The 24,127-nt window shown below is 53.0% G+C and overlaps 1 protein-coding gene and 1 long non-coding RNA gene across 4 annotated transcripts; one reads left to right on the forward strand and one right to left on the reverse strand.

Annotated features, from left to right (window-relative positions):
* Positions 1-151: 151 nt before the first annotated feature.
* SERPINH1 (serpin family H member 1) lies at positions 152-6,587 on the reverse strand. Of its 2 annotated transcripts, none has more exons than XM_041420925.1 (5): positions 6,367-6,587; positions 3,222-3,838; positions 2,903-3,001; positions 2,307-2,539; positions 152-2,156 (listed from the first exon to the last, which is right to left on the reverse strand). In XM_041420925.1, exons 2-5 carry the CDS (start codon positions 3,802-3,804, stop codon positions 1,854-1,856), a joined length of 1,218 nt encoding a protein of 405 aa, XP_041276859.1. In that variant the 5' UTR covers positions 3,805-3,838; positions 6,367-6,587; the 3' UTR covers positions 152-1,853. The 2 variants fall into 2 exon arrangements, with proteins under 2 accessions (XP_041276859.1, XP_041276858.1); XM_041420924.1 differs by having other exon boundaries at positions 3,222-3,835; positions 6,367-6,586.
* LOC121344722 lies at positions 4,345-23,874 on the forward strand. 2 transcript variants are annotated; one of them, XR_005953872.1, is made up of 4 exons: positions 4,345-4,756; positions 10,146-10,216; positions 14,246-14,426; positions 20,615-23,874. It is a non-coding gene; the product is annotated as an uncharacterized LOC121344722 (long non-coding RNA). The 2 variants fall into 2 exon arrangements; XR_005953873.1 differs by having other exon boundaries at positions 4,345-4,690.
* Positions 23,875-24,127: the final 253 nt, after the last annotated feature.

Genomic DNA, 24,127 nt, shown 5'->3' on the forward strand with positions numbered 1-24,127 from the left:
CTTTCTCATGATTGATTTGCTATAGGAATTCATCTTGTGCATTTGAGTAATTTTTGTCCATAGTTGTCACTTTAGGGTGTTTTGGATTTAAGGATTGCAAGGAACCTCCCGAAGTTTATTTTGCTCTACAAGGGATTCCAGCTACCAGGGATTCATTGAAAAAAGTTTTATTGCAAAATTACACAATTGTCAGTGTGTGGTACAAGAACAGACAATAAAAGCCATCAGACACCTGCATCCACATGATGCAAATTATTCACAATATCCCACAGTGTGTTCTTGCCCTGCCCACCCCTTCCACCCCCCAGCCCAGCCTCCAGAACGTTCTGTGTGTGGGTTCAGTGCGCTGCATCACCGGGAAGCGTCCCACGTTTGGGGACACCCTGGCATTGCCTCCTGCCTCCCAGCACCTGGGAATATGCAGTATAGGGCTTCTATGGCAGCAGGGAAAGTTGGCAGGGAGACAAAGCAAAGCCATGTAGGTGCTCCGTGCTGGTTTCAGGGAACTGGCAATTCCATTGGGATGCATGGATTTTCCTCATTTCCATAATCTCTGTGTTTGCCTTGTGGTGTCTCTCAGTGCGTGGCAAGTGCTGCAATGCTCCTGGGATAACATCAGCTCCTTTAAATAGTACTGACCTGATGATATCCCTTGAAGAGAAGTTAGGAATAGCCTGGATCAGGCTGTGAAACCTGCTAATTGTCAGACATAAATATAACTATAAATACCTTTGTTTTTCAGGGTCCCCTTATCCAGGTCAGCAGACAGGGAGCTAAAGTACCATGGAGCTTCAGCAGAGCATAATTAGGAAGTCAGGTAATGGCAGCTTTAAAGCTTTGTGTTTAATTAAGCAAGAAAGTGGAGGTGAACCTGATCCCACTTCCCTGTGAGAAGCCAGCCAGGAGTGCCTTGGGTCAGCTCCGCAGGGAGCTGATTGGAACCAGCTCTGGTCCAAACTGGGAGAGTCCTGGCAGTGGGAATGGAGTCTTTGCCAGCCCTACAGGCTGATGCAGAGAACTTCCAAGAGAAGTGAGTTCTCTGCCTGGTACAACTGCCTGTTCAATTACAGCTGTTGGCCCCTCAGGGATCCCAAGGGCTGGAGTGTTAAGGAACCTCGGGTTACTCTTTCTAGAAGCCCAAGCTGTGCTTTGGGCTCTCCCTGACATCCCAAAGCCCCTTAGTTCTCCATAAAGTGTTGATCCAAGCTGCTCTTGGCTTTGATGCTTTCCCAAAGGAGCCCTTGTGGTTGAAGCATCGAGCACAGAGCACAGGGTTAGGCAGGACAGAAGGACACAACTCCATACAATCTCCTTTCTCCCGTGCTGCCTCCTGCTCTGCTCCAGGGCCCTGCAGGAGCTGGACTGCACAGCTGGCCCTTGGAGCTCTGTTACACACCCCTGGAGAGAGAAGAGAGAAGCAGGAGCAGCTCTGGAGCTGTGCCACAGAGCACCCAAGAAGAGAAAAGCGGCAGCGCTAAGCGTGCAGTGGGATTGGAAGCGTTTGGGATGGGAGGGTGGTGCCTTGGCAGGGCTGGTGGAGCAGCAAGGAGCTGAGCAGGAGGCTTAACCAGTGCAGGGAGGAGCTCGGCTTCAAGGTGGCCACCTCAGCTGACTCCCGGTGAGCCTCTGGTGCCAGGCTCCCCTGCTCCTCTCTGGAGGTGGGTTTGTGCAATCTGGAGTTTGGGGTGAGGTAAAGTGTACGCTGGTTTCTCCTCACAATGCACCCTGGTCTGAATAGCACCCATGGTTCGAGAAGGATACAAAATAGTGTTTCCCATTTGTCAAAATGCCCCCCTAAAAACACACACAAACCAAAGCTCTGGGAAAAAGAAACCCAACCGAAACAAACCCAACTACAACTCGTCGCGCATCTTGTCGCCTTTGGGCCTCACGAGCCTGCCGATGAAGAGGATGGAGTTGGTTTTAGTGTCCTTGATCATGAAGATGAAGGGGTGGTCAGCGTAGAAGAGTTTGGGGTTCCTCATCTCCTCTCGGCCGTAGATGTCGGCGTCGTAGGGGTTCCCTTCCGTGTCCCATTCCAGAGCCGTGGCGTGGAACACGTTGGACAGGTAAAGATCTTTCTTGCCGGAGATCTTGGACAAGTCAGCCTTGGTTTTGTCAATGGCTTCTGTCAGGCCCAGACCACCCAGGTGTTTCTAGGAGGAGACAAGAGGTCAGCGACCCTCCCGGAGATGACACAGTGCAAGAGGGAAGAGGGGCAGCAGGCATAGATAACCCACCATCCCACCGTCTCTCCTCCCATCCCAAAGAACTGCAAGGCCCAGCTGCTTAAGGACCTCCTTTACCTGCAGGTCATGGCTGACTTCCAGGACGACTTTTGGCAGCGAGATGGCCACTGATCTCTTCTTCATCTTGCTAGTCCACGTCTTGAGCTGCTCCTTGTTCAGCAGTTTTTCCACTCTCTCCAGAGGCTCCACGTGGTTTGGCATGATGAAGATCATGCTGGAGAGCTTGTGAGCCAGTGGCATCTCTACCACCTGGAGCTTCTCTGCCTCATCATCGTAGTAATTGTAGAGACCTTGAAACCAGAAGCAGGGAACAGTGAGGTGTGGAGCAGAGGCAAAGTGAATTCAGCATGGACCTTCCAGGACCAGGAAGGGAAGAGACACCCTTTTAGGAAGTGGCCCAGCATTACTGGAGTTGGCTGTGGCTCTCATTTGTGTAATGAGCCAGGATTTGTTCCCAACAGCCAAGGAGCTCATAGTAAACATGGATTCTCTGTTCACAGGGAGACTGAATCAGTAAAACAAACACTCCTCTACTTCGTTCTCTCTCATGAGGCAAAACATTCTTGGAAGCAGCTGGTGGAAATCTGGGTAAGGGAGGATAATGATCCTAACTCCAGCTGGTCTTGGTGTGGGGCAGGGGGTTTCCCACTCACCTGTGCGGTGCATCATGGGCACGCCCACGGTGTAGGAACGGGTCACCATGAAGCCACGGTTGTCCACCATCTTATGATGGAACTTCTCATCCCAGTGAGCTACAGGAGAGAGAGAAACACAGCTTGTAAGAAAAGGGAATGGGCGGTAAGTCCATGCACAGTTCCCAACCACCGACAAAGAGCTGCCTCCAGTGGATCTAGAGTTTGTCCACCTTCCCTTGGGGCTGGTGGATGATCTTTAAGGCCTCTCCCAACCCAAACTGTGTTGCTCAGGGCAGGTTTTGGGTCACTTGTACCAAGAACTGAAGGCAGAACTTACGCTTGAAGAACATGGCGTTGACAATGAGGGCCCCGTCAGTTTTCTCCACATCTTTGGTGACCTCCGGGAGTTTCCCATCCGTGGTCTGGGCTGCCCACTCATTGATGGACTTGAGGGCACTCCTCTTGTCTCGGAAGTTGATCTTGGAGTGCTCGTAGTTGTAGTGCTTCTTGCTGTTCTTGACGAAGTCCTCGGTGAAGGTGATGGAGGCGGGCCCGTAGAGGCGGTTGCCGATCTTCCAGGTGACGTTGCGGGCGGTGCTGTTGCTGACCTCGCTGAGGAGCTCGGACAGCCCGCTGTGCACGTACTCGTCGTTCAGCTTGTCCGCGCTCAGCACCGCCTTGGCCTGCGACGCCGTCGTGGCCTTGCCCCCGAGCGACACGAGCCCCAGGGACGAGGCCACGACCACGGGGGACAGCAGGATGTTCTCCATGTCCTTGTCTTTGGCCATGGCGTGGTAGAGGTTGAAGGCCAGCGTGGTGCTGCGCTCGGCCAGCGTGGTGGCCTTGTCGCTCAGCTTCCTGTCCTCCGAGGGCACGGCCGCGGCGAGGCCCAGCAGGGCCAGCCCCACCATAATCCACATGGCTTCAGCAGCACCCAGCACCTCCCAGGACCTGCTGGGCAAGAAGGTTCACCATCAGCATGAGCCTTCCTGGAGCATGCAGAGATCCCAGGGGCTCTCCAGAGAAACCCACTCCTTGCTGCAGTGACTTTGCCCCAACGCTTCATTGGGGTGCAGCCATCCCAAGTCCACCCTGAGCAGCAAATAATCTTCAGGAGTGCAGGCTGCACCCTGGCAAGCAGAGCCTGTGCATTTGGAATGAAAGCTTCCTTCCTAAGCTGTTTCCCTATATTCCAGTGTTAATGTACAGTGAATGGTTTAAGGAAGGGTCAGGGAATGTAAGCAACAGGTATTTCTCATGTGATCTTCACAGGGCAAGGGGGAGTGGCTTTAAAGTGAAAGAAGACAGGTTTAGATTGGACATTAGTAAGAAATTCTTCCCTGTGAGGGTGGTGAGGCCCTGGCACAGGGTGCCCAAAGCAGCTGTGGCTGTCCCTGGATCCCTGGCAGTGTCCAAGGCCAGGCTGGATGGGGCCTGGAGCAGCCTGGGACAGTGGACAGTGGAAGGTGTCCCCGCTGCCCATGGCAGGTGGAGAAAAAGGTAGTCTGTAAGGTCCCTCCCAACCCAGCCATTCCATGATGCTGTCCCCAGGGCAGAAGAAACCTCTCCCCTGGTCAGGAAAAGCTGAAAAATTTGTGTGCTGCCCCTTGATCTAAGGGTTGTTGCAGGCATTGCATGGCAAGGACCGTCCTCTCTGGGGACCCCGGCCTGGGCCCCAAATTCCTTGGCACTAGATGGAGCACGTGAGCTTTCACCAAGCAAAGCCAGAGGTGGCCCTGGAGAAGATCCTGCACTGTCTGATCAGCTCTGTTCGGCTTTGGTTCTCCTGTCCAGCCCTGCCGGGAGGTACTGGGGCACAGGGAGGTGGGGGAGCCTCATTTTCCCCAGCAGAGCCTTCAGTTCATGCCTGAGGTGGGTGGATCTCATCCCAGTGCAGGTGAACGCACCCCAGCAAGGGCTCTGAGCCCCCAGCTCCGGTCCATGTGCAGACTGAGCAGTCCTAAGTGCCTGGAAGCCCTCTGGGGCTCATCCCACCTGACCCCAACCTCCCCTCCCTCCTGCCTTCACTCAGCAAACCTTCCTGCAGGCAGCTCCTCAGGCCCTAAATTCCCCCTCCAGCTTTTGGGGACTTTGTCCTCCACAGGAACTGCATCGTACACTGCAGTCCTGTTCCTTGGCGGTCCTCTCCTCCCACCCTGCTCCTGCTCGGCCTCAGGGACTGTCCCTGGCATGGGGAGGCAGGGAAAGGCTGCAGCAGGGTTAAAGTATTCCGAGCAGGAAGCGAAGGGCCCGCTGGGATTACACATGGAAGGAAACACGCAGCACGTAGCCCCGGGTGAGGAGAGTGCGCAGTTCCAGCAGGGACCCTTTGCCAGAGTGGGAATTACAACCTAAAATCCTTTCTGGTGAAGGGAAGAGCCATCCCGGCTGCCTCAAGAGGAAAGATTTGTACAACAGGCTCAAAACTACCCTCGACACTCTTTTAAAGTGCAGCTAGAGTGACAAAGATTGGAAGTGTGAGGAGGCTCCTTCTGGTTTTCTATTTCCCGTTTATTTCTAAGGATACCTTGAAACTGTTTCATAGTGAGGTCAACGTTTGCCTTTTTCTTTCTGAAAGAAAACAGATACATGGAGTAGTTCTCTTGCGAGCAGGGGGTGGCCTGCACTGCTTCATCCTCAGCTTAAAAAAAGCTTCATTACTTCAGGGCTGGGTGACAGATTTGGGCTCTGCTGAGTCACACAGCCCGAGATGGAGAAATTTTGCCCTTTCTTGGATTACGGCAGCGATTATGGGTGAATTCAGAACCCGTGGTGAACATGGAGGGAATGTGGGGAATGCACAGCCAGCAACATCCTCTCCTGTGCTCCCACAGCGAGGGGACGCCCAGCGCCAGCGTGGCATTCCTCAGCCTTCCCCGCGGCTGCCGGGACCCTCTTTCCTGTTGGGATGTGATTTCTCCCAGGAGGGGACAGAGCTGCAGGGCAGAGGACTGCAGGCAAAAGGCCATTTCCTTGTGGATGGGATGTGACACTTGGTTAGGGCGGCAGCAGGAGGGTCGGGCCGTGCTGTGGCAGGAGGCTGCAGGGAGAGCTCTCATTGCTGCGCTGGGATGGTGCCCAGGGTCCTGCAGGCTCCCAGGCTGAGCCCGAGCAGGGCTGCAGGATTTCACCCACACCAAGCTAAAGCTTCCCTTATCTCCCTTTTCTTCTTCCTCGTTCTCTGAAAGCTTTTCCCGCAGCTTCGCTGTGACCACCTCTTGCAAACTGGAGGCGATTGGGGGATTTTTTGATGCTTTTCCTCAAAAACCCCCGAGCCAGCTCGTGGGGCAGTCTGTACCCCTATCCCCCACTTCCACCCACCCCGCTGCAGCCTACGCCCCCCACACCCCCTTCTCCCATACCATAACCCTCCCCCCGATTGTTCTTGCCAACCAGGACCCCAAAATCCCCCCTCACCCTGCTGCAATCTCAGCTCGGTCTCCACCCTGCCGGGCCGGGGTCCCCCCGGGTGCCCCCCTTACCTGCGGGGTCGGGACACGGCTTTGCTCGGCTCCCTGTGCACCTCCCGGTCCTGCGGAGGGGGTATATAAGGGGCCGGGGAGAAACTTCTGGAAACTTGGGAAAACCCTCTCAAAAATGCTTGGGAGGGAGAGGAAGGGGAGGATCCGTCCCGGCTCTCTCCCGGCCCGCCGCCAATGGCAGGGAATGCCGGCCCCGCGCTGCAGAAGGGGGGTCGGGATGGATGGGGGATGCGCCTTCCCTCCTCCTGCCCTGCCTGTCCCCTGCCTGAGCCCGGCCAGGCCTCCAGCAGCAACGTGGGGAACTATTCCCTGCCCAAACTGCGCTTTTGCCTTCTAACAGGGCTTTGGTCCGTCTTATTTCCATCCTCTCCCTGCCCCTGGCATCTGCAGCTGGATGGTTGTTGGCACCAAAGGCAGGTAGTGATATATTTATGTGTTTGCTTCTGGGCTGTCACCCTCCCTATGAAGTCAGGGGTGGTGCAAAGGGCTTCAGCCACGACTGGAGCAGTCACAGGAAGCCAGTGTTTAACACCTGCCCCATCCTGAAATGTGACTCTGAAATGTGACTCTGAAATGTGACCTCCAAGAGAGAAGGGAAGGCTCCAGGGAGAGCTCAGGGCCCTTCCAGTATCTAAAGGGGCTCCAGGAGAGCTGGAGAGGGACTGGGGACAGGGGATGGAGGGACAGGACACAGGGAATGGCTCCCACTGCCAGAGGGATGGGATATTGGGAAGGACTCCTGGCTGGGAGGGTGGTGAGGCCCTGGCACAGGGTGCCCAGAGAAGCTGTGCCATGGAGAGGTTTCTGCTGAGTCACAAGTGCTGAAGCTCAGATCCAGCCCTGTCGTGTTTTAGGACAGCACAGGATTGTTTTCATGGCAGTCTGGGATGGAGGGATATTTGAGGTACCACCCCCCTTATGGATGGTTACATCAGCAGAAGGATGCTTCATCCTTCTGTTCTTTGACTAATGTCTATGTCTCCCTTTTAATCACACTGTAATTTCATTTCCCCCCCTAATTTTGGCTCTGCCAAGCTTTTCTGCTTCCCTCTGAAGACAGGAGTCTCAGCAGGTCTTTCAGCCTCCTGTTGCTGTAGTAGCAAACAGCATCTGATTTTTTCCTTCTGGCTGTGAATATTCTGCTTGTTGTCTTGGAAGCATTTTGCTTTGGAATCTCCATTCCATTCCCCTTCACAGCCCACCTATTCTAGAAGGTAGCTTCAAAAAGTGACATTTTTCTTCCATCTGAACTGTTCAGATGGTGCCATGTGAGTAGATACTTCTCATCTCAAACAAGGGGAGATCTTTTGAGACCTCCCTGTAAAAAAAAGTCTCCATCAGCTGCAACAAACCTGGTGCTCAGTGATGTTTAGAAATCTGGTCCCTTCAGTGGGGAATTCAGTGGGAAAAAGAGCTTTAGAATACCTCAGGCAACAGATTTTGGTACACTACTGTCTTTTGGTGCAGTTAGCTTTGCTTTATGTCTGCATAAATGATCAACAGTGGGCCCCCAGAGTTTTTACAGCACAATTTTGACTTTATTAAAAATGAATTTGCTGCTATCAAACCATCAATACCACGGTAAATGTTACTGGTCTGTAGCATCATGTGCCAGCTGAGAAATGAGAAGAGCTCCTTTAAACTTCCACCAGCTTCCATCAGCTCCTTTTCTCTGCCAAATTCTGAATTGCTCCACCTTCAAACCCTGCTCTGCAATTACTTCCCATGTAAGATTTTTTTTCACCTTCCGAGTGAAATTTAAAATAAACTCTTAAACTTTTAATCTTGATTTCTTTCACTGCCTCCCAGCACCAAAGTCCTTTGACACGCTGGGGGCTCTGTGCTTTGGTCCTTTGAAGTGGCTTTGCCTCAATAACATGAATTTGGAGTAGAATGCAAATAGTTGTGTTTGAGGGCTGGCAGCCCAGCATAAAGATATTTCAGATTTTTCCTGATTTTTAAGTGTATATTTCAACCTGTTCCTGCTGTCTCTCCAACGCTACCTGGTAAGAGCCACAAAAACCCCCCGTAGGATGTGAATATGCCGAAAATGAGTCAATTCTACCAAAATGTCAGCAAACAGCTTCATCCTGACTGTGAACAGTTTTGTCCAGGGTCAGAGTTCTGGCAATCAGGCTGATCTGCACTGCTGGGGAGGATTCCTGCTGCTCTGCAGTGATTTCCGAGCGGATCAGGCTGTGCAGAGGCGCTCCCAGCCCCCACAGTGCCACGTAGGAGCTCCTCCAGCGGTGGGATGGGGACTGGGAAGGGGGAGCCAAACTGGGAGTTGCCGTCTTCCTCTCCCCTGCTCATGTAATGAGCGGTTCCAGCTGCCAGAGAGACACATCCCCTCCTCCAGGCCAGCTCCTCCCCTCCAAACCGCACTTGCGCAGGGCAGGACTCGAGATCCTTTTGTCTGGAGTTATTTCCAGCATGGGTTGACTTCGTGGGTTTAGGGCAGTGCAGATGCACTGAGACTTAAATTAAAATCCACCCAAAGGTTTTGTGACCTGGGTGTGATCCTACAGCCCCCAAGACAAAGCAGAGGGAGATTTCCAGCCCATTGCTGCAGTGCTTGGAAATGGATGTGGAATCCAATGGACCAGGAGTCCAGTTCTGTGGGAAACAATCCATGCCCAGCCATGAAACATCCAGATTGGTGCTGTCCTGGTTGTTTGGCTTCTTGTTTCAAGCAGTGTTACTAATTCACTTGATTGTCTTTTGAAGGAGTGGTTCATTTCTACGAAAGCAGACGCTGTGTGTTCTTTGGACTGGACTTTTTAAATATAAACTCCAGCAGCTTTGCACTTTCACAGTGACCCAGGAGATTCATCCTGTTTTCCTGTGTTGGAGACAGCCTGTCATCTGTGCTGCTGTGAGGCACTGCTGGTGCAGGATCTCTGCTTTCCAGGAGCATGGCTGAAGAGGGCAGGGATGCTGGGAGCCAGCACTGAGGAGCCTTAAAATCACCCCATGGGCAGGGACACCTTCTACTGTCCCACCTTGCTCCAGCCTGGCTTTTGGCATTTCCATGGATCCAGGGGCAGCCACAGCTTCTCTGGGCACCCTGAGCCAGGGTGTCACCACTCACACAGGGAACAATTCCTTCCCAATATCCCCTGTAACCCTGCCCTCTGGCAGTGGGATGCCATTCCCCCTTGTCCTGTTACTTTCTGGCTTTATAAAAAATCCATCTCCCTCTTTTTCAGGAGCCCCTTTTAGGCAGTGGAAGAGGCTCTGAGCTCTCCCTGGATCCTCTCTTATTCTAGAGCTAGTCAGGGCTTGCCTGCTCCTCCAGGTCCTCACATGCAAAGATTTTGGGGGAATTCTTCTTCCTGGCTCAGCTCAATGATAAGTTTGGGTTCAGCACTTTAATTTCCTCCCTGCACAGCCTCCTTTGGCACTGTGAGCTCACTCGTGCAGCCCCAGGCACCGTGGCAGCAGTGCCCTGCACTGGAGTGGCATCCCAGCCCTTCTCTCCCTCTCTGGCTCTCAGCCATGCTCAGCTCTGGCCTGGCTGGAGCTGGGAGGGCCCAGCTTTGTGTGAGCAGGCAGCACACAAAGGATGGCAGTGGAGCTGAAAGGCTGCATCCCGTGGATCCCTGCCCTGGCCTGTCTGGAGTGCAGCAGAGAGAGCCAAACTCCTGTGCCAGCCTGCTGTGCCAGAGCTGGCCCTGCCAGCTCCAGGCTTCCAGGGAGCTCACTGGGTTTGCATGTCCTAAAGGGGCAAATTTGTGCATCCTCTGCAAAGCACTGATCTCCTTTTGCTTCCTCAGCAGGTGTGCTGGAGGAGGAAAAGGAAAAGACCTGATTGCCATGGAGCAAATTCCCCATCCATGGCACCATCCAGGTATGTCACAGTGCACACACCAGGGAGGACAGGCTACAGAGGCTGCAGCTGCAGCTTTCCCACAGGGCACAGCACAGAGAGATTCCCTTGATCCCAGTTTGTAATCCCTGTTTAATACTCCCAGAGAAAAGTTCAAAATCCACAGGGTTTCCTGCCAGCACAGCGAGGCAGGGGGGCGGAATTCCTCTGGTGCTTTTGGGTGGAAAGAATGACATCTCTGTGGCCTCAGCAGAGGGCCAGCACTGGTGGTGGCAGGTTGGATTGCAAGCCCCTGCATCCCACACCTTCCTGGGAGCTGGGCTATGGAAGGAGGAATGGAATCCTTGTGGATGTGGCTGCAGGGATTTGCAATCCCTTGGGAGGAGCCACGGGACTGTGGGGTTTTGAGCTGTCCCTACACTGATCCAGGAGCGTTGGTTTGGGGTCGTGGCAAGCCAAGAGGACTCCAGGATGCCCTTTCCAGGCTGATGTTTGGACTCCATGGTCCTAGAGGACTTTTCCAACCTTAAACTCTGTGATTCTAAGGTGAGCACTGGTGATGTGCACTCCTTACCCTCTCCCTTCTGCCTCATAGTGACTGGGACTGCTGGATCCTCCCAAAAAGCAGCCAAAAGGAAAACCAGGTGCTTGGTTTGTCAGCCACATCAGCCCCACGGGCACAGGAGCCATCTCAAGGACAGGATGTGAGAGCACCAGGGCTTTGGGATGCTGCAACATCAGTTTCCTCACTGGAAACAGGCAGCAAGGAATGTCCAATTCCAGATTTTCAGTCTTTATTACAAAACAGAACCAGAGAAGGCCCAGGTGGTCGATCGGCGCTGCACAGAGTGGAACTGTGGTGGGACACCTCTCTTGGTAAAAGCTGCAGTGAGCTCTCCCTTGTCTCTTGCTGGCATTTTCCAGGAGCATATGGGAGTGTGAAAGGTCTGAGCTCTGCCTGCCCTTCACATTTGGTGGAAGCTGAGAGGAGGCTCAACCCCACACGCTCCCCCCTCAGGAAACTGGGATATAAAAGGAAACCGTTTATTCTGGAGCCAGCTGAGGGAACAGAAACGCCCCTAAACCCGAGCCTGGCTTGGAGAGGGATCCTCAGCAGCCAATCTTCTGCTTCCAGCACAGCACTGCTCATGCTGGAGGCGGGGTGGGCCCAGCCTGTGCTGTGTGTGCAAGTGTGTCACACAACTGCCCAGTTCCACTGCTGTCCCTAAAAGTCTTTTCCTTGTTGGAAATCAGGTTCCTAACAAGCCAAGTGCTAAAACTGCCAGTGCTGATGGCAAAGGAAGGAGGGGGCTGAGTGCAGGACAGGGCTGGGGCTGCTGGGTTTGCTGCCCTGGGGACTTTGAGGGGTTGGTGCAGCAGTTGGAAGGCAGGAAAGGAGGAGGGGAGGGATGAATCCCAGGAAGGACACGCTGAGCTCAGCGCTGGGCAGTGGTCCAGCAGGAACAAACAGCGTGTGCACTCCTCCTCCTCAGCCAAGTGCTGAGGATGTGTAGGCAAAGGGATGCTTAGGAAGAGCCTTGGCAGCCTCTTTGTCTGTTCTGCTCTTGCAGAGGCAGCAGAAAAGCTGCCCAGAGAGATACAGCAGGAATCACAGGATCTCAGACTGCTTTGGGTTGAACTGTTTGGGTTCCAGTGTCCCAGGTGGAAGGTGTCCCAAGTTCCATCCTGACCTTGGACGCTTCAGGGATCCAGGAGCAGCCACAGCTGCTCTGGGCACCCTGTGCCAGGGCCTCAGCATCCTCCCAGGGAACAATTCCTTCCCAATATCTAATCTAATCTCTCTGCTTTAGTATAAAACCAAACAGGAAAAGGGGTTTCATCCTTCCCCACTTCCCCAGGACCATGGCTACCCCAACCCTGGGGATGGTATGCTGATCTGGGGGGACCAAACCAGTTTGTGTCCATGTCGGAGCTGCTGCAGCTTTGCTTGGGATGACAAAATGCACCCACCTGGGAGGCAAATGTCCCTGGCCATAGGTCCACATTGGGTCATGGGGCTTAACCCATAACATGAAAATTTAGGATATGTCTGCAAGAGGCCAGGATGTATCCCAGGATGTATCTCCAAGGCCCTTAGGAAAAAAGTGACATCTTCCCTGTGTGATGAAACCCCACTTAGCCTGAATATTGCTGCCTGCCTCAAATATGCCAGCAGAAAATTGCAGTGTGTTTTTCCCAGCTACTTTATAGATTCCCCATGAAAATCTGGTAGGGAAGAAGTGGCAGATTTCTGGAAGATTCAAGGATCCCACATGATGCAACCCCGCTGCATTCTTGCAGAGCGACGCCTGCTCCTGGGAGCTTCAGTAGGAGCCACTCACATTTTATTCCAGCTGCCACTGGGCTGTATCCACACATTAAAGACTTTTCCAGGGTCATATCCCTGTCCTGCCACAGCTCCTGGTGTTGCAGAGCCACATTCCTGCCTCAGGGATGTTAGTTTTAGAAGCAAAATCCACTCTGTTTTCCGTTTTCCGTCTTTTGTAATTTGCAGGGAGGAAAGTTGTGGATGTCCAGTGAACTTTTCTCTGTTTCAGAATGAAGCTAGGAGGGCTTTTTCCTGGTCTTCCCAAATGCATTTAGAAACTCACAGGCATGTTTAGTTTTGGGAGCAGTCATGCCCTTGGCAGTAAGAAGAGCAGATATGGATCCTGGAGCAAGGGAAGCTCCGTGGCTGTTGGATGGGATCTGCCAGCTGAGTCACACAAGGCAGATCTGACTCATCACATCAGAGCTGCATCTGCACATGTCCCAGGATTTTATAAAGTTGGGCAAGGCTGATGATAAAGCTCTGTAAAAGCTGGGGAGTCTGAGGCATGGACGGTGAGTTTGGGGCACAATCAGAGCCAGGCTGGTGTGTGCTGCTTTCCTTCTCCACAAGGATGCTGAGGACTTGATAGGGAGTTCCAGAGGCATCTTCTCCCTCTCTGCACAGACAGTCTGCTGAGGGCTGGGACCCCAGGTTGTGGAGCTGCTCTGTGTGGGGATTATCCCAGCTCCAATCTCATCCAGAGGAGATAGATCTCATGGCCAAGGATCATCTGGATTTACAGAGCAGCCTCTGTATCCTTGTCTTCTCTCCCTGCTCCTGTGCTGTAAACCCCAGGCAGGCACAGGCTCTGCTTTGTGTTTTCATAGCCTGTGGGACCATGATTGATGCCTTTCTCCAGTGTGGATGCCCAAACTGTGCTTCCCACAGTGGGAAGAGGTGCAGGAGCTGCCTCTCTCTGCGCACTCCAAGCTCCTGGCTCAGCACTCAGCATACTGAACATCTCCTGCATGTCCCTGGATCTGACAGGCTGTTCCCAACACTGGAGGAGGCATCAGAGCTGCTGAATTTGGCTTTGTACAGAAGGTCTCTTGTTCAGCCTGGGGCAGAGGTGCTTGGGAGAGGTGGGGTGGGAGGTTTAGATGAAAGAGGGTCTTTGTTTAACTCTTGATTCCCTTCAGGAAGGTGCTGGATGTTTCCCAGCCATGCACAAACAGCTTGGATTCAGTCTTTGAAATCATTTGCACTTCTGGACTCTGTTGGCTTTGACGTCAAGACCTGAATCCCCAGGGATCACTCCTGGTTTGGGACCCAGGGGATGCTGTGGTTACAAAGACACATGTGAATCAAAGCCTCTTACAGCTGCCCTCCTCCTCTCCTGCCTGGATCTGGCTTAGCCCCATCCACTTGGGAATTATTTCAAGCTCCTTTGCTGCCTGAACACAGAGAAGCAGCAGCACAGAACTTAAGGCAGCTCTTCAGTTTTGAACATTTCAGGATGCACAGTGGGAGGGAAACACTCAAATCTTTAACTTCCAAGGGTTTCTGTTGGATATGGAATACCCAGTTCTGGTTATTGTCAGTTTCCAGTGACAAAGCTGTGTGCTGGACATGCAAAATAATGGAGAAACTGCAATTTGTTCATTGTGGTCTTCATTTTCCAAATTCACCTCCCCAAATTCAGAAATATCTTCAGTGACTGTGATGGCACTTGTCATGATGAATTAACAATTTAACTATGATTTTCTCCCTAATTCCAGTTAATAGAATAATTAGATCTGCTGGAGGCAAGTTCATCAAATGTGGGATGCACAATGAATCCACCCTGGGCTCTGTCTCTGATTCACCAGCTGCCATGAATCCAGCAATTTGCTGCTGTCTGAAGCTTTCATGACTTCCCTGGCATTTGCAGGAAGGTGCATGGTCACCCTGTGGAAGCAGGTATGAAGTGGGGCAGGGTGGGTGGACACCCAAAAAGCCCAGCAGGAATCTTGGGCACCACAGGGCTGGTGTATACTCAGTGCAGACAAATCCTTGTGGGCATGAGAAGCACTGGGCTCATGGCACTGTGCACTCCAGAGGTCCTTCAGGGCCTCATCACCTGTGTTGTCCCATTAGCTGGAAAATCCCAGTGCTCTGGCTTCAGCTAAACAGATCATTGTGTGCCTTAGTGCCACCCTGCATCCCTGGGGCAGCAGGACCACTGTCCTTGAGGGTGGGATCAGGGTGGAAAACCTGCTCCAGCCTTGACTGCCACCAGGGTTTCTGTCTCCGGTCCCAGCTCCAATCCCACGCCCTCAGACCTGCACTGGGAATACACTTCTGGCTCTGTGTGGCTGTGGCCATGAGTTTCCCATGCTTCAGAAAGTGCCATGAAGCCACAATAAACAGCACAGCCCTGCACTGCTGTCCCTGAGCTCCCCTGGTCCCCAGTGCAGCTGGTGCTTAAACACTTGGGAGAATGAGAATATTTAGGATTTCTGGGCTCCAGAAGTGTCAGTGTGGAAAAGGCTGCACCAAAGCAGAGAGACCAGCGGAAATAGATGGATTTAAAAATAGTGGAGGCAGAGAGGGGCTGGCTGGGATTCACACAGATCCAGTTAGGGCACTGCAGGACTCGTTCAGACCCTGCTCCCAGCCACACCAGCCCTGGGCACAGCTTCCCCTGCAGGGACTCCCTCTGACCCTGGCACTGCTCCCCTTTTGGGGGTTCCCCAGGGAGCACTGCCCAGCCAGGATCCCACCCAGCTCCACGACATCCCCTCCGTGCACCCCCAAACCCAAACGACCCCCCGAGCCCCAGGGAATCCATGGAATGTCTCCCCAGGCGGGCAGGGACATTCCATCCTCCCGCTCCTGTCCCCGTGTCCCGGTCTCGCTGCTCCCCCCTCTGCCCGGCTCCGGCACCATCCCGGGCTGGCTCCAGCCTTCTCCAGCCACCAATCCCAGGAGGAGGAGCAGGAAAGGCTCAGTCTCCAGCGCACAGCCCCGGGATGTGTCCCAGCAGTGCGTTCTGGGAGCCCCCCTCTGCCAGGAAGAGGTGTCTCCCCTTCCACTTGCCCTGGGAATCATGCTCTTCCAGGCCAGTCCTCCCTGCTGCAAGGAGAAGAGCAGAGCCAAGAGGAGTGACAAGTCTAGCAGGTTCAGGAGGGGGAAAGGGAAGCAAACGTGGATGTAGAAACCCTGGCATTTTTGCTTTGTTGTTTTTTCTTGTTTTGTGTTGGAAAGGACCTTAAAGATCACCCAGTGCCACCCCCTGCCATGGGCAGGGACACCTTCCACTATCCCAGGTTGCTCCAAGCCCTGTCCAACCTGGCCTGGAAGAGGAACTTAACACATTTTGGACTCTGCCGAATATAATTTCAACTGTGATTTATTAGATTTATCACTAGAAATAAGATGATTGTACAGATAACCCCAAACTGTGGGAGCATGGCATGGGTGCCTGAGCAGCATGCCAGGAGATTCCTTATGTCTTTCCAGCTTTCAGTATCAAAGATGCTATTCTGCCTGGGAGCAGAGAGAGGGAGTCCTTCTCCTTCTCTCTGAAGGACCTGCAGGATCCTCTTCTCCTGAAGAGGGTTCTCCAGGCTGCCCAAATCCCAATTGCCATGAGGATTGTGTGAACTGATCTTTCCCATGCCAGGTATCTTTCCTTGTCTCTCTCTTTTGAGGGAAGGAAAGAGAGAGACAAGGATCTGCAGGAGAATCTTGGCAGAAAGACTGTGGGGATGGGAGTGACTCAGAGCAGCTCTCATATAAAATCACACAGTCATAATGGGACAGAATGGTTTGGGTGGGAAGGGACCTTGGAGATCATCCATGGTGTCTGCCATGGGCAGGGACACCTTCCTCTGTCCCAGGCTGCTCCAAGCCCTGTCCAGCCTGGCCTTGGACACTGCCAGGGGCAGCCACAGCTTCTCTGTTTCAGGGACATGTCCATGTGTCCCCAGGGATGTGCCAGGATGCACAAGCAGCAGGCAATCCCTTTAGCAGGGAATGGGAAGGGCTGGCTTCCTACAGGACACAAGGCTGGAGCCCCCAGGGGGGGTTTGCAGTGATACCCTTCAGGTCTCCCACTCAGCTCTGCTCCAGAACTGCAACCTCCCAGTGAACAGCACCCAGGAAAGGGGGTTTGGCTTGTAGGGAAGTGTTTTATTTCCTTTAATTAACTGGATCTGAGCTGGATGGAGCTCAAGCCTGTTCTGGATCACCAGCGAGCCCCGAGCTGTGCATGATCAGAGCTGACAGCCCCAGTGGTGCTGGTGCCAATGCCAGCAAACCCTGGATCCACCTGGAAAACCCCTGCAGGTCTGACACAAAACATTCATGCTCAGGGGATGGATATTTGAGATGAAACCTCAGCAGCAGTTCCTGCTCAGATCCCCTCCTCTCCTGAATTTGCAATTGCCAGCAGCGAGGAAAATCTCTGCAGAGTAACTCAGGGATTGCTTAGAGCCCCTTGCATTGGGATAACCAAGTGAAGTAGCAAATTTTACCCTGTATCTATCCAGGAGAGAGAAATGAGAGCCTGTCAGGGTTCTTGGAGGCTGGCTGGGGTGATTTACCCTGTGCACACAGCTCCAGATGCCTCCCTCTTGCCTTCCTTCAGGACACGCTGCCTCCCGCAGGGAGCTGCTGGCTGAAGGGGGAATTAAAGGCATTTGTTATTCCCTGACACAGTCCATCACCAGGCTGCCTTCCCAAGGAGCTGCAGCTCAGGGGCTTGCCTTGCAGGGAGGAGCTGCCTTATCATGGCATGGCAGCTCGCCCAGGGAAGAGCAGGGAGACAGCTGGGATTTGTTCTAGAGCCGGAGTTCTGCTCCTGTGGGGAGGCCAGGGGTCAGAGAGATGAGCCAGGCTGCAGGAGGGAGGCAGGGAGGGGGTTTCACTCTAGCACTGCCTCCCCAGCCCAGGCTGGCAGGCAGGTCCCAGCCCCAGCGCTCTCATCCCAGTTCCCAGAGCTCTGTGCCCTTCCCTGACCTCAGCTCATCAGAGGCACAGAGCTGGTGATGCTCCATCAGCTCCATCCCATGCCTGATCTGTGCTTGCTGCCCACCCTCTCTGCACCCCCATTGTTTCCCTTGGGGAGTCCTGTTCTGTCTCCAACCTCTTCTGCTTCCAAAGGGTTTATTTCCACACTCCCAGCTCCCCTCTCCATCCTATAAAGGGAAAGGCTTAGGCAGGCACTGCTGCACATTTAGAACTGTGTGACCACGAGATTGCTGCAGCCAGCCCAGTCAGCTGATCCAGCCACACTCACTCAAGGAATCATTTTCCACTGATGTCCAAGCTGTGGCTGCCCAGAGTGGGGGGAAAAAAAGGGAGACTTGGTGTGTTTGGGATAACTGGTGAAGGGAAAGCACACCTGGAGAGGGGGACACATCTCTGCCCTTCCTGTATCCTGAGCTGCTGCATCTGTCAGGGTAAGCAATTGTAGGATGAGGTTATGACCAAAAGAGGGTGGATTTAGATGGGATATTTAGAAGGAATTCTTGGCTGTGACAGTGGTGGGGCCCTGGCACAGGGTGCCCAGAGAAGCTGTGGCTGCCCCTGGATCCCTGGAACTGTCCAGATCCAGGCTGGACAGGGCTTGGAGCAAACTGGGACAGTGGAAGGTGTCCCTGCCCTTGAAACTGGATAAGCTTTAAGGTTCCTTCAACCCAAACCAGTCTGTGATTCTCTGTTATTTTCCTGAAAACCAGGTCCTCCTCTGGACTCTTCCTTCCATCTCCAGCTTTCCAAGAGCTCATTCCAGGTTCTGTACCTTGAGAAATTGATGTGTGCCCCAAGGCTACCCTGGCCCTACTGAGTCCCACAGGTTTGGAACCACTGCTGTTGTGTGAATCCCACAGGTTTGGAACCATTGCTGCTGTGTGAATCCCACAGGGCTGGAACCATTGCTGCTGTGTGAATCCCACAGGTTTGGAACCATTGCTGTTCTGTGAATCCCACAGGTTTGGAATAATTGCTGTTGTGTGAATCCCACAGGTTTGGAACCATTGCTGTTGTGTGACTCCCACAGGGCTGGAACCATTGCTATTCTGTGAATCCCACAGGGCTGGATCCCTTGCTCTGGTGTGGAGCTGAGTTAAGGTCTCGTGTCACAGCAGCAGCTGCTGCAGCACCAGCCCTGCCAGCTCCTGGCCATGGCAAGAGGCACCTTCTGCCCCTGTGGCTTTGCCACTTGGCCTGGAGGAGAACTGGAGGTGGAAAATGAGTGATTACAGCTTCAGCAGACGGTTATCCCATGAATCACGGGCTGCCTGGCTCTGTGGTCATCCTGGATGGCTCCTGCTGGACCTGTTTGTGCACATGCAGCTGAGCTGAGGTTTCCTGGCAGGGCTGAGCTCCCTCACGTGCCCTGCCCAGCCCTCAAGGCCACCACAGGGACAACTGGCACATGAGATGTCTCTCTTTTGATGCCCAGTCTTCCCACCCTCTTGATGGGGCAGCTCTGCCCAGTATTCCAGAATTCCCCTTCCCTCCTTCCCAAAACACACAGCTGGGAGGGAGTGGGCACCCCTTGGACACATCCCCAGCTGGATTCAGGGGATTCAGGGAAGATCTCTCCTTCTTGGCTGATCTTAAGCTGCCCTCACCCCTTGTTGCTGCCTGACTCCAGGCAGAGAGAGGGGCAGGAGGGGATGGGTGAGAGGGAAATTCCTGCCAGGAATGAGTCACCCCCTCGTGCTATGCCTCGAAAAAGCAACTGCTCCCATCCTGCTGTAGTGCTGGGGCAGAAGGATCCCTCATTCCTTTGGGATCCATTTAGGGACAGGCTTTATATTTTCCTGCTTTAAGGTAAATTAGGCTGGAGTTTCACCCAGGTTAGGGAGAAGCAGCAGAGCCAGGGATCAAATCCCAAATGACTTCTCAGTTCCTGGCTGGTGAGGCACAAAGCATAAGGTGACTTTGTCTGGGTTACCCACATCCTTTGTGTCACTTTAAAATGAGGGGAGAGATTTTAGATTAGATATTGGCAAGAACTTCCTCCCTGTGAGGGAGGTGAGGCCCTGGCACAGGGTGCCCAGAGCAGCTGTGGCTGTCCCTGGATCCCTGGAAATGCCCAAAGCAGTCTGGGTGGGGCTTGGAGCAGCCTGGGACAGTGGAAGGTGTCCCTGTCCATGGCAGGGGTGGCACTGGGTGGTCTCTGAGTTCTTTTCTTACCTGAAACAAGAAAAAGAAGAAACATTTATTTCTGCTTCCCACCCTGCTTAGCATTAAATTCTCTAAAAGATTCTCCTGCACAGGAGCATCCTCCTGAGGATGTGGAATTTGCAGGAAACATCCCCTGCTTGTGCAAAAAGCCTAAAAAACCTATTTTTAATCCAGGAATACTGGAGATGGTTTAGGCAGAGAAAGAGCAGCACTAAACCAGCTTTGAGTGTCCTTTTGGGTCTGTGATGGAGCTGCACAGCATAATCCAAACTTAACTTTGCTGGGGTGCAGGATTCGTGCTCTGGGAGAACAACAAACCACCCCTTCAGGCTGAATCTGGGGCTGATGGCTGGAATTTGAGGAAATCCTGTGTGTTTCTAATCTTAGGCTGCTTTTTCCCTGGGTAGTTTATTTCTTTAAATAGAAGGGCTTAAATGGGATTGACTCTTACAATCCCTGTGGCCTGGCTGGGCTGTAATCTTTAATGGGCAGGGATGTCACATCTCACATCCCTTCTGCCTCTGCTGTGAAGGGAGGAGCCCTCACTTCCTCAGGTGTCACCTGGAGATGTGTCCAGCTCCATCCTGCCCCCTTGGAACAGCAGAAAAAGGACCCTGGTGTCTGACAGGACCCAGGGAACAGCTGGAGCTGTGCCAGGGCAGGTGTAGGTTGGATTTAGGGAAAGGTTCTTCCCCCAGAGGTGCTGGCACTGCCCAGGCTCCCCAGGGAATGGGCACGGCCCCACAGAGCTCCAGGAGATGCCCAGGGTGGGATTGTTGGGGTGTCTGTTCAAGGACAGGAGTTGAACTTGACCATTTCCCAGGACTGAGAGAGGAGAAATGCCAAATCTGCTCTGGCTCATGTACAAAACAGGTCCGGGAGCTTTGTCCCCACAGTGTGCGATGACATGAGGAAACAGCCTTTTTGGGATGGCCCATTATGCATCTGAATGTCCATTTAAATTTCAGATCTGCAGGAGAACCATCCACCTCATCCCTGGCGAGCAGATCCAGGCTCTTCCAGTTTTCCAGCAGGATTTGCAGTGGGTGGTCACAGACTGGAGAGCTTGGCAGCTTTTTCAGAGGTGCTGTTTGCTGCAGGAACCACATGTTTTTACCCTTGTATGGAATAATCACATCCTGATGAAATCCAGGATTTGTGCAGCCAAGCTGACTTTGCAAGTGCCACCACCCTTTGCAGCTGCCCAGACACCAACCCTGGATTTCCTGCTCCTCTTCCTCAGCTCTTCAAATCCTCCTTCCTAAACCAATCCTGAGCCAGAAGAGCACGTCCTGGAGGACAGCTCCCAATCCATTTTTCCCATCCTGGGCAGCAGCTCCCACACCAAGATGCCCTTATCTCTGTACATCCCTGTGCAGAGGGTCCTTGGCTGCCCCAGCCTGCCCTGAGTGCCCCACCTTGCAGATGGATCTGCAGCCCTTCCTCAGGCCACAGGGAAGCCCCAGTGGAGCCTTTCCCTTCTCCCACCACCCTGTCTTGGAGCGTGTGGGAAGCTCGGTGCTCCTGGGAGGTTGGGATGAGTCAGTGTTTGCACATCCTGAGTCACTCCAGGGAGTTGCCAGAGAGGAGGGCGGGGATGCCCAGTCTCATCTGGGGGTGTAAATATCCCAGGAAGTTCTGTCTGAAAGAAAATTCCCATTGAGAGATCACCACCTTGGAGGGTTGCTTCCAGCAGGGTCACCACCATGGACCAGAAGAGTCACTCCATGAGGAAAAGTTATTTCCTGCTTCCATGGCCCTGCTTCCATGTGAATCCTTTCAGATGGCCCACAGCTGGTTATTTGGGAGGGGTGCCACATCCCCAACCCATGGCTGTCCTTGGAAACTTCCTGGGACATGCCAAGGGTCTCCTCTTGGCAGCTCCCTCAGAGCAAGTTAGTGGAACCAGGGCACCCAACATGCCATGGAGGAATGCCAGGCAAGTTCTCAAAGCAGGGCTTTTGAGTAGAATGAATTCCCAGTCCTCCCACTGATTGCACTGATTTTATCACTGTTTTTGGGCTTTTTTGAGCTAGAGGTGCTCCTGAGCTCTTGTGATGGCTCTGGGAGTGGACTGGCTCAGGAGTCCATCCCTGGTGCTCAAAGCAGGTTTAAGATTTAAAAGAAAGAATGGACACCCTTGCTGACACCCACAGGCACCTTGTTGTCCTCTGTGCCTTGATGAACCCCCAGAGAACACCTCAGGATACTTCAGATACACACCCAGGCTTTAGATTTTTACCTCCATTTCCACCTTGAATGGGATAAATTCCCAAGTCAAGAAGAGCTGGAAGAACCATCCCAGGATTTTCTGTTCTCAGAGTCCGTGCCTTTAACATGAACAAAATATTCTGTGCTTGCTCAGAGCAGAGGCTGAGCAGGGAGTGAGGCCAGAAAAACAGGAGGTCATGTCAGACTTTCTTTTTCTCTCCTCTTAACACTGAAATAAAAATACATCTCAAGCTTGTTTTGGGATTAACAAGAAAAAATTCCTCTTGATGGGAACCATCTGTGGCCGGGAGATGCCGGCTGCTCTCTGCTTCCCACCCTCACCCAGACTGTCATTCGGGGTGTGTTCCTCTCCCAAATATTATTCCTCTCATCCCTGTGCTGGTGGGAGGAATCCCAGCTATTTAAGGAGGCTTTTCTCCCAGCATTTCAAAGCAGCAGCAGCTGGTGGCACCTCTGGAGGATAATATTTGCTCTCCTCATTACCCCAGCGCCCAGCACAGCTTGCTGGTGGCTGCTGGGCGCGGAGGGGAAGCACTGCAAGCGGCTTGGCTGTGACCTTTCCACCCCAGACGTCACCTCAGGGTCACAGCAAACATCTCTGGCCTGTCCCACAAACCAGGAGGGGAAATCTGCCCCGAGGAGTGGAGATTCCCTGGCTCTGCCTCTGCTGTGCCGCTGGAAATGAGGGCGTTGGTGCTGGTCCCTTCATGGTGGTAAAGAACAAGGACATTTCTGGGGTGGACCTTGGCCCCAGCTGAGGTTTTGGGTGGGAAATGCAATTTCTGCGCTGGGTTGGCAGCAGGAGGATGAAGAGGTGCATTTGCAGCATCAGGAACTCCAGAGAGATTTGGAGCAGGGAGAAGCCTCCAAGGCCAGGGAGAGGAGAGGAAGCTCAAGGTGAATTCAGCAGAACCCAGGGCAGGTCTGGCACGGGAGGAAAGGCTGGAAGTGTTCCTCTGCTCTCTCCATGCAGCTGAAATGCATGGAGAAATGTCTCCTCCTGGGATCAGCTCCTGGCAGGTTGAGCAGGAAGCTGGGAGCAAGACGAGCCCAACAGGTTCTGGGCTGTGAAACCTCCTGGATGGCAGCACATCCCTGGCCTGGGATCCAAGAGGAACTGAAATGGACCCAAATGTGTGTTTTGGGGGCTTTCCCAAACCTGGCTGGATGAAGGATTTTAGTGTGGGCCTTGACATCTTCAGAGTGATCCAGGCATGGCTTGGGAGGTGGTTTGGATTCATTTGGACAAAGGAGGGAGAAAGGAATACAGGTGCTGTGCTTCACCCATCAAAAAGCAATTTACAGATTAAATTTGTAGAAATTTATATAAACTGCTGGAACAGCATCATGTAGAACAACATTATATTGTAACAGGAAGAAAATGTGCTGTTTTTTTAAAGTTCTTTTATTAGAAATAGAGGGAAATGGATTCACATAACATTTTTCAGACAGTGAGGTTTTGAACTCTGGGTTTAATTTCAGCAGTGTTTGTGCACACACACTCCATCTCAGGCAGGCTGAGCTGAGGCTGGGACGGGTTTTTCATCCCCTGTGATGGAGTCAAACCCCACATCTCCATCCAAGAAAACTCTGGGATGGAGAGGATCAGAAGACTGATGCTCCCCCTGACCTGGCTGAATAATAGGGGCTTTGTTCAGGGATCCAGGTCAGGGATTTTATTTCAGTACCTGCAAAGAAGCTATGAGAAGAATGCACAGGTTCCTCCCAGCCTGGAGAAATGCAGAGATATCTCCAAAGGTGTTTAATATTAACTGGAGCAGGGCACATCCCCGAAGGGTTTGATTGTGAGCCTGTCTGTGTTGGTATCCAAACATCACCTGCAAATCCACAGCGTGGCCAGAGCTGGAGCAGGTGAAAGTCCTCCTGGAGGGAGCTGGATCAATAATGGGTTTGTCAATAAAGATCATCCCATGCTGGCACCAGGAATGTGAACCATGAGCCCAGACCTTCCTGTGCAGGCACAGAACAAAGGCCTCAGCCACAAGGCTCTGATGAATGTGTTGGTGAAGAGAAGAGAAGAGGGCTGGGTGGGCAGGGAGCAGAGGGAAGGAACAAAGCAGCCCTGTGTGCACGGGGCAGCCAGGGAGAGAGCTGGGATTTGCCTTCCAGGCTGGATGTGATGGCAGCTCCTCCAGCAAAACCCACTGGGATTTTGATGCAAGCAAGGTTTGGCCTTCACACTCATCCTCTCTGACTCTTCTGGTCAGATGTTATCAGAAGCATTTTTT

This window comes from Onychostruthus taczanowskii, unplaced genomic scaffold, assembly GCF_017590055.1.
Source record: "Onychostruthus taczanowskii isolate IOZ18803 unplaced genomic scaffold, ASM1759005v1 scaffold67, whole genome shotgun sequence".
Taxonomy (NCBI): domain Eukaryota; kingdom Metazoa; phylum Chordata; class Aves; order Passeriformes; family Passeridae; genus Onychostruthus; species Onychostruthus taczanowskii.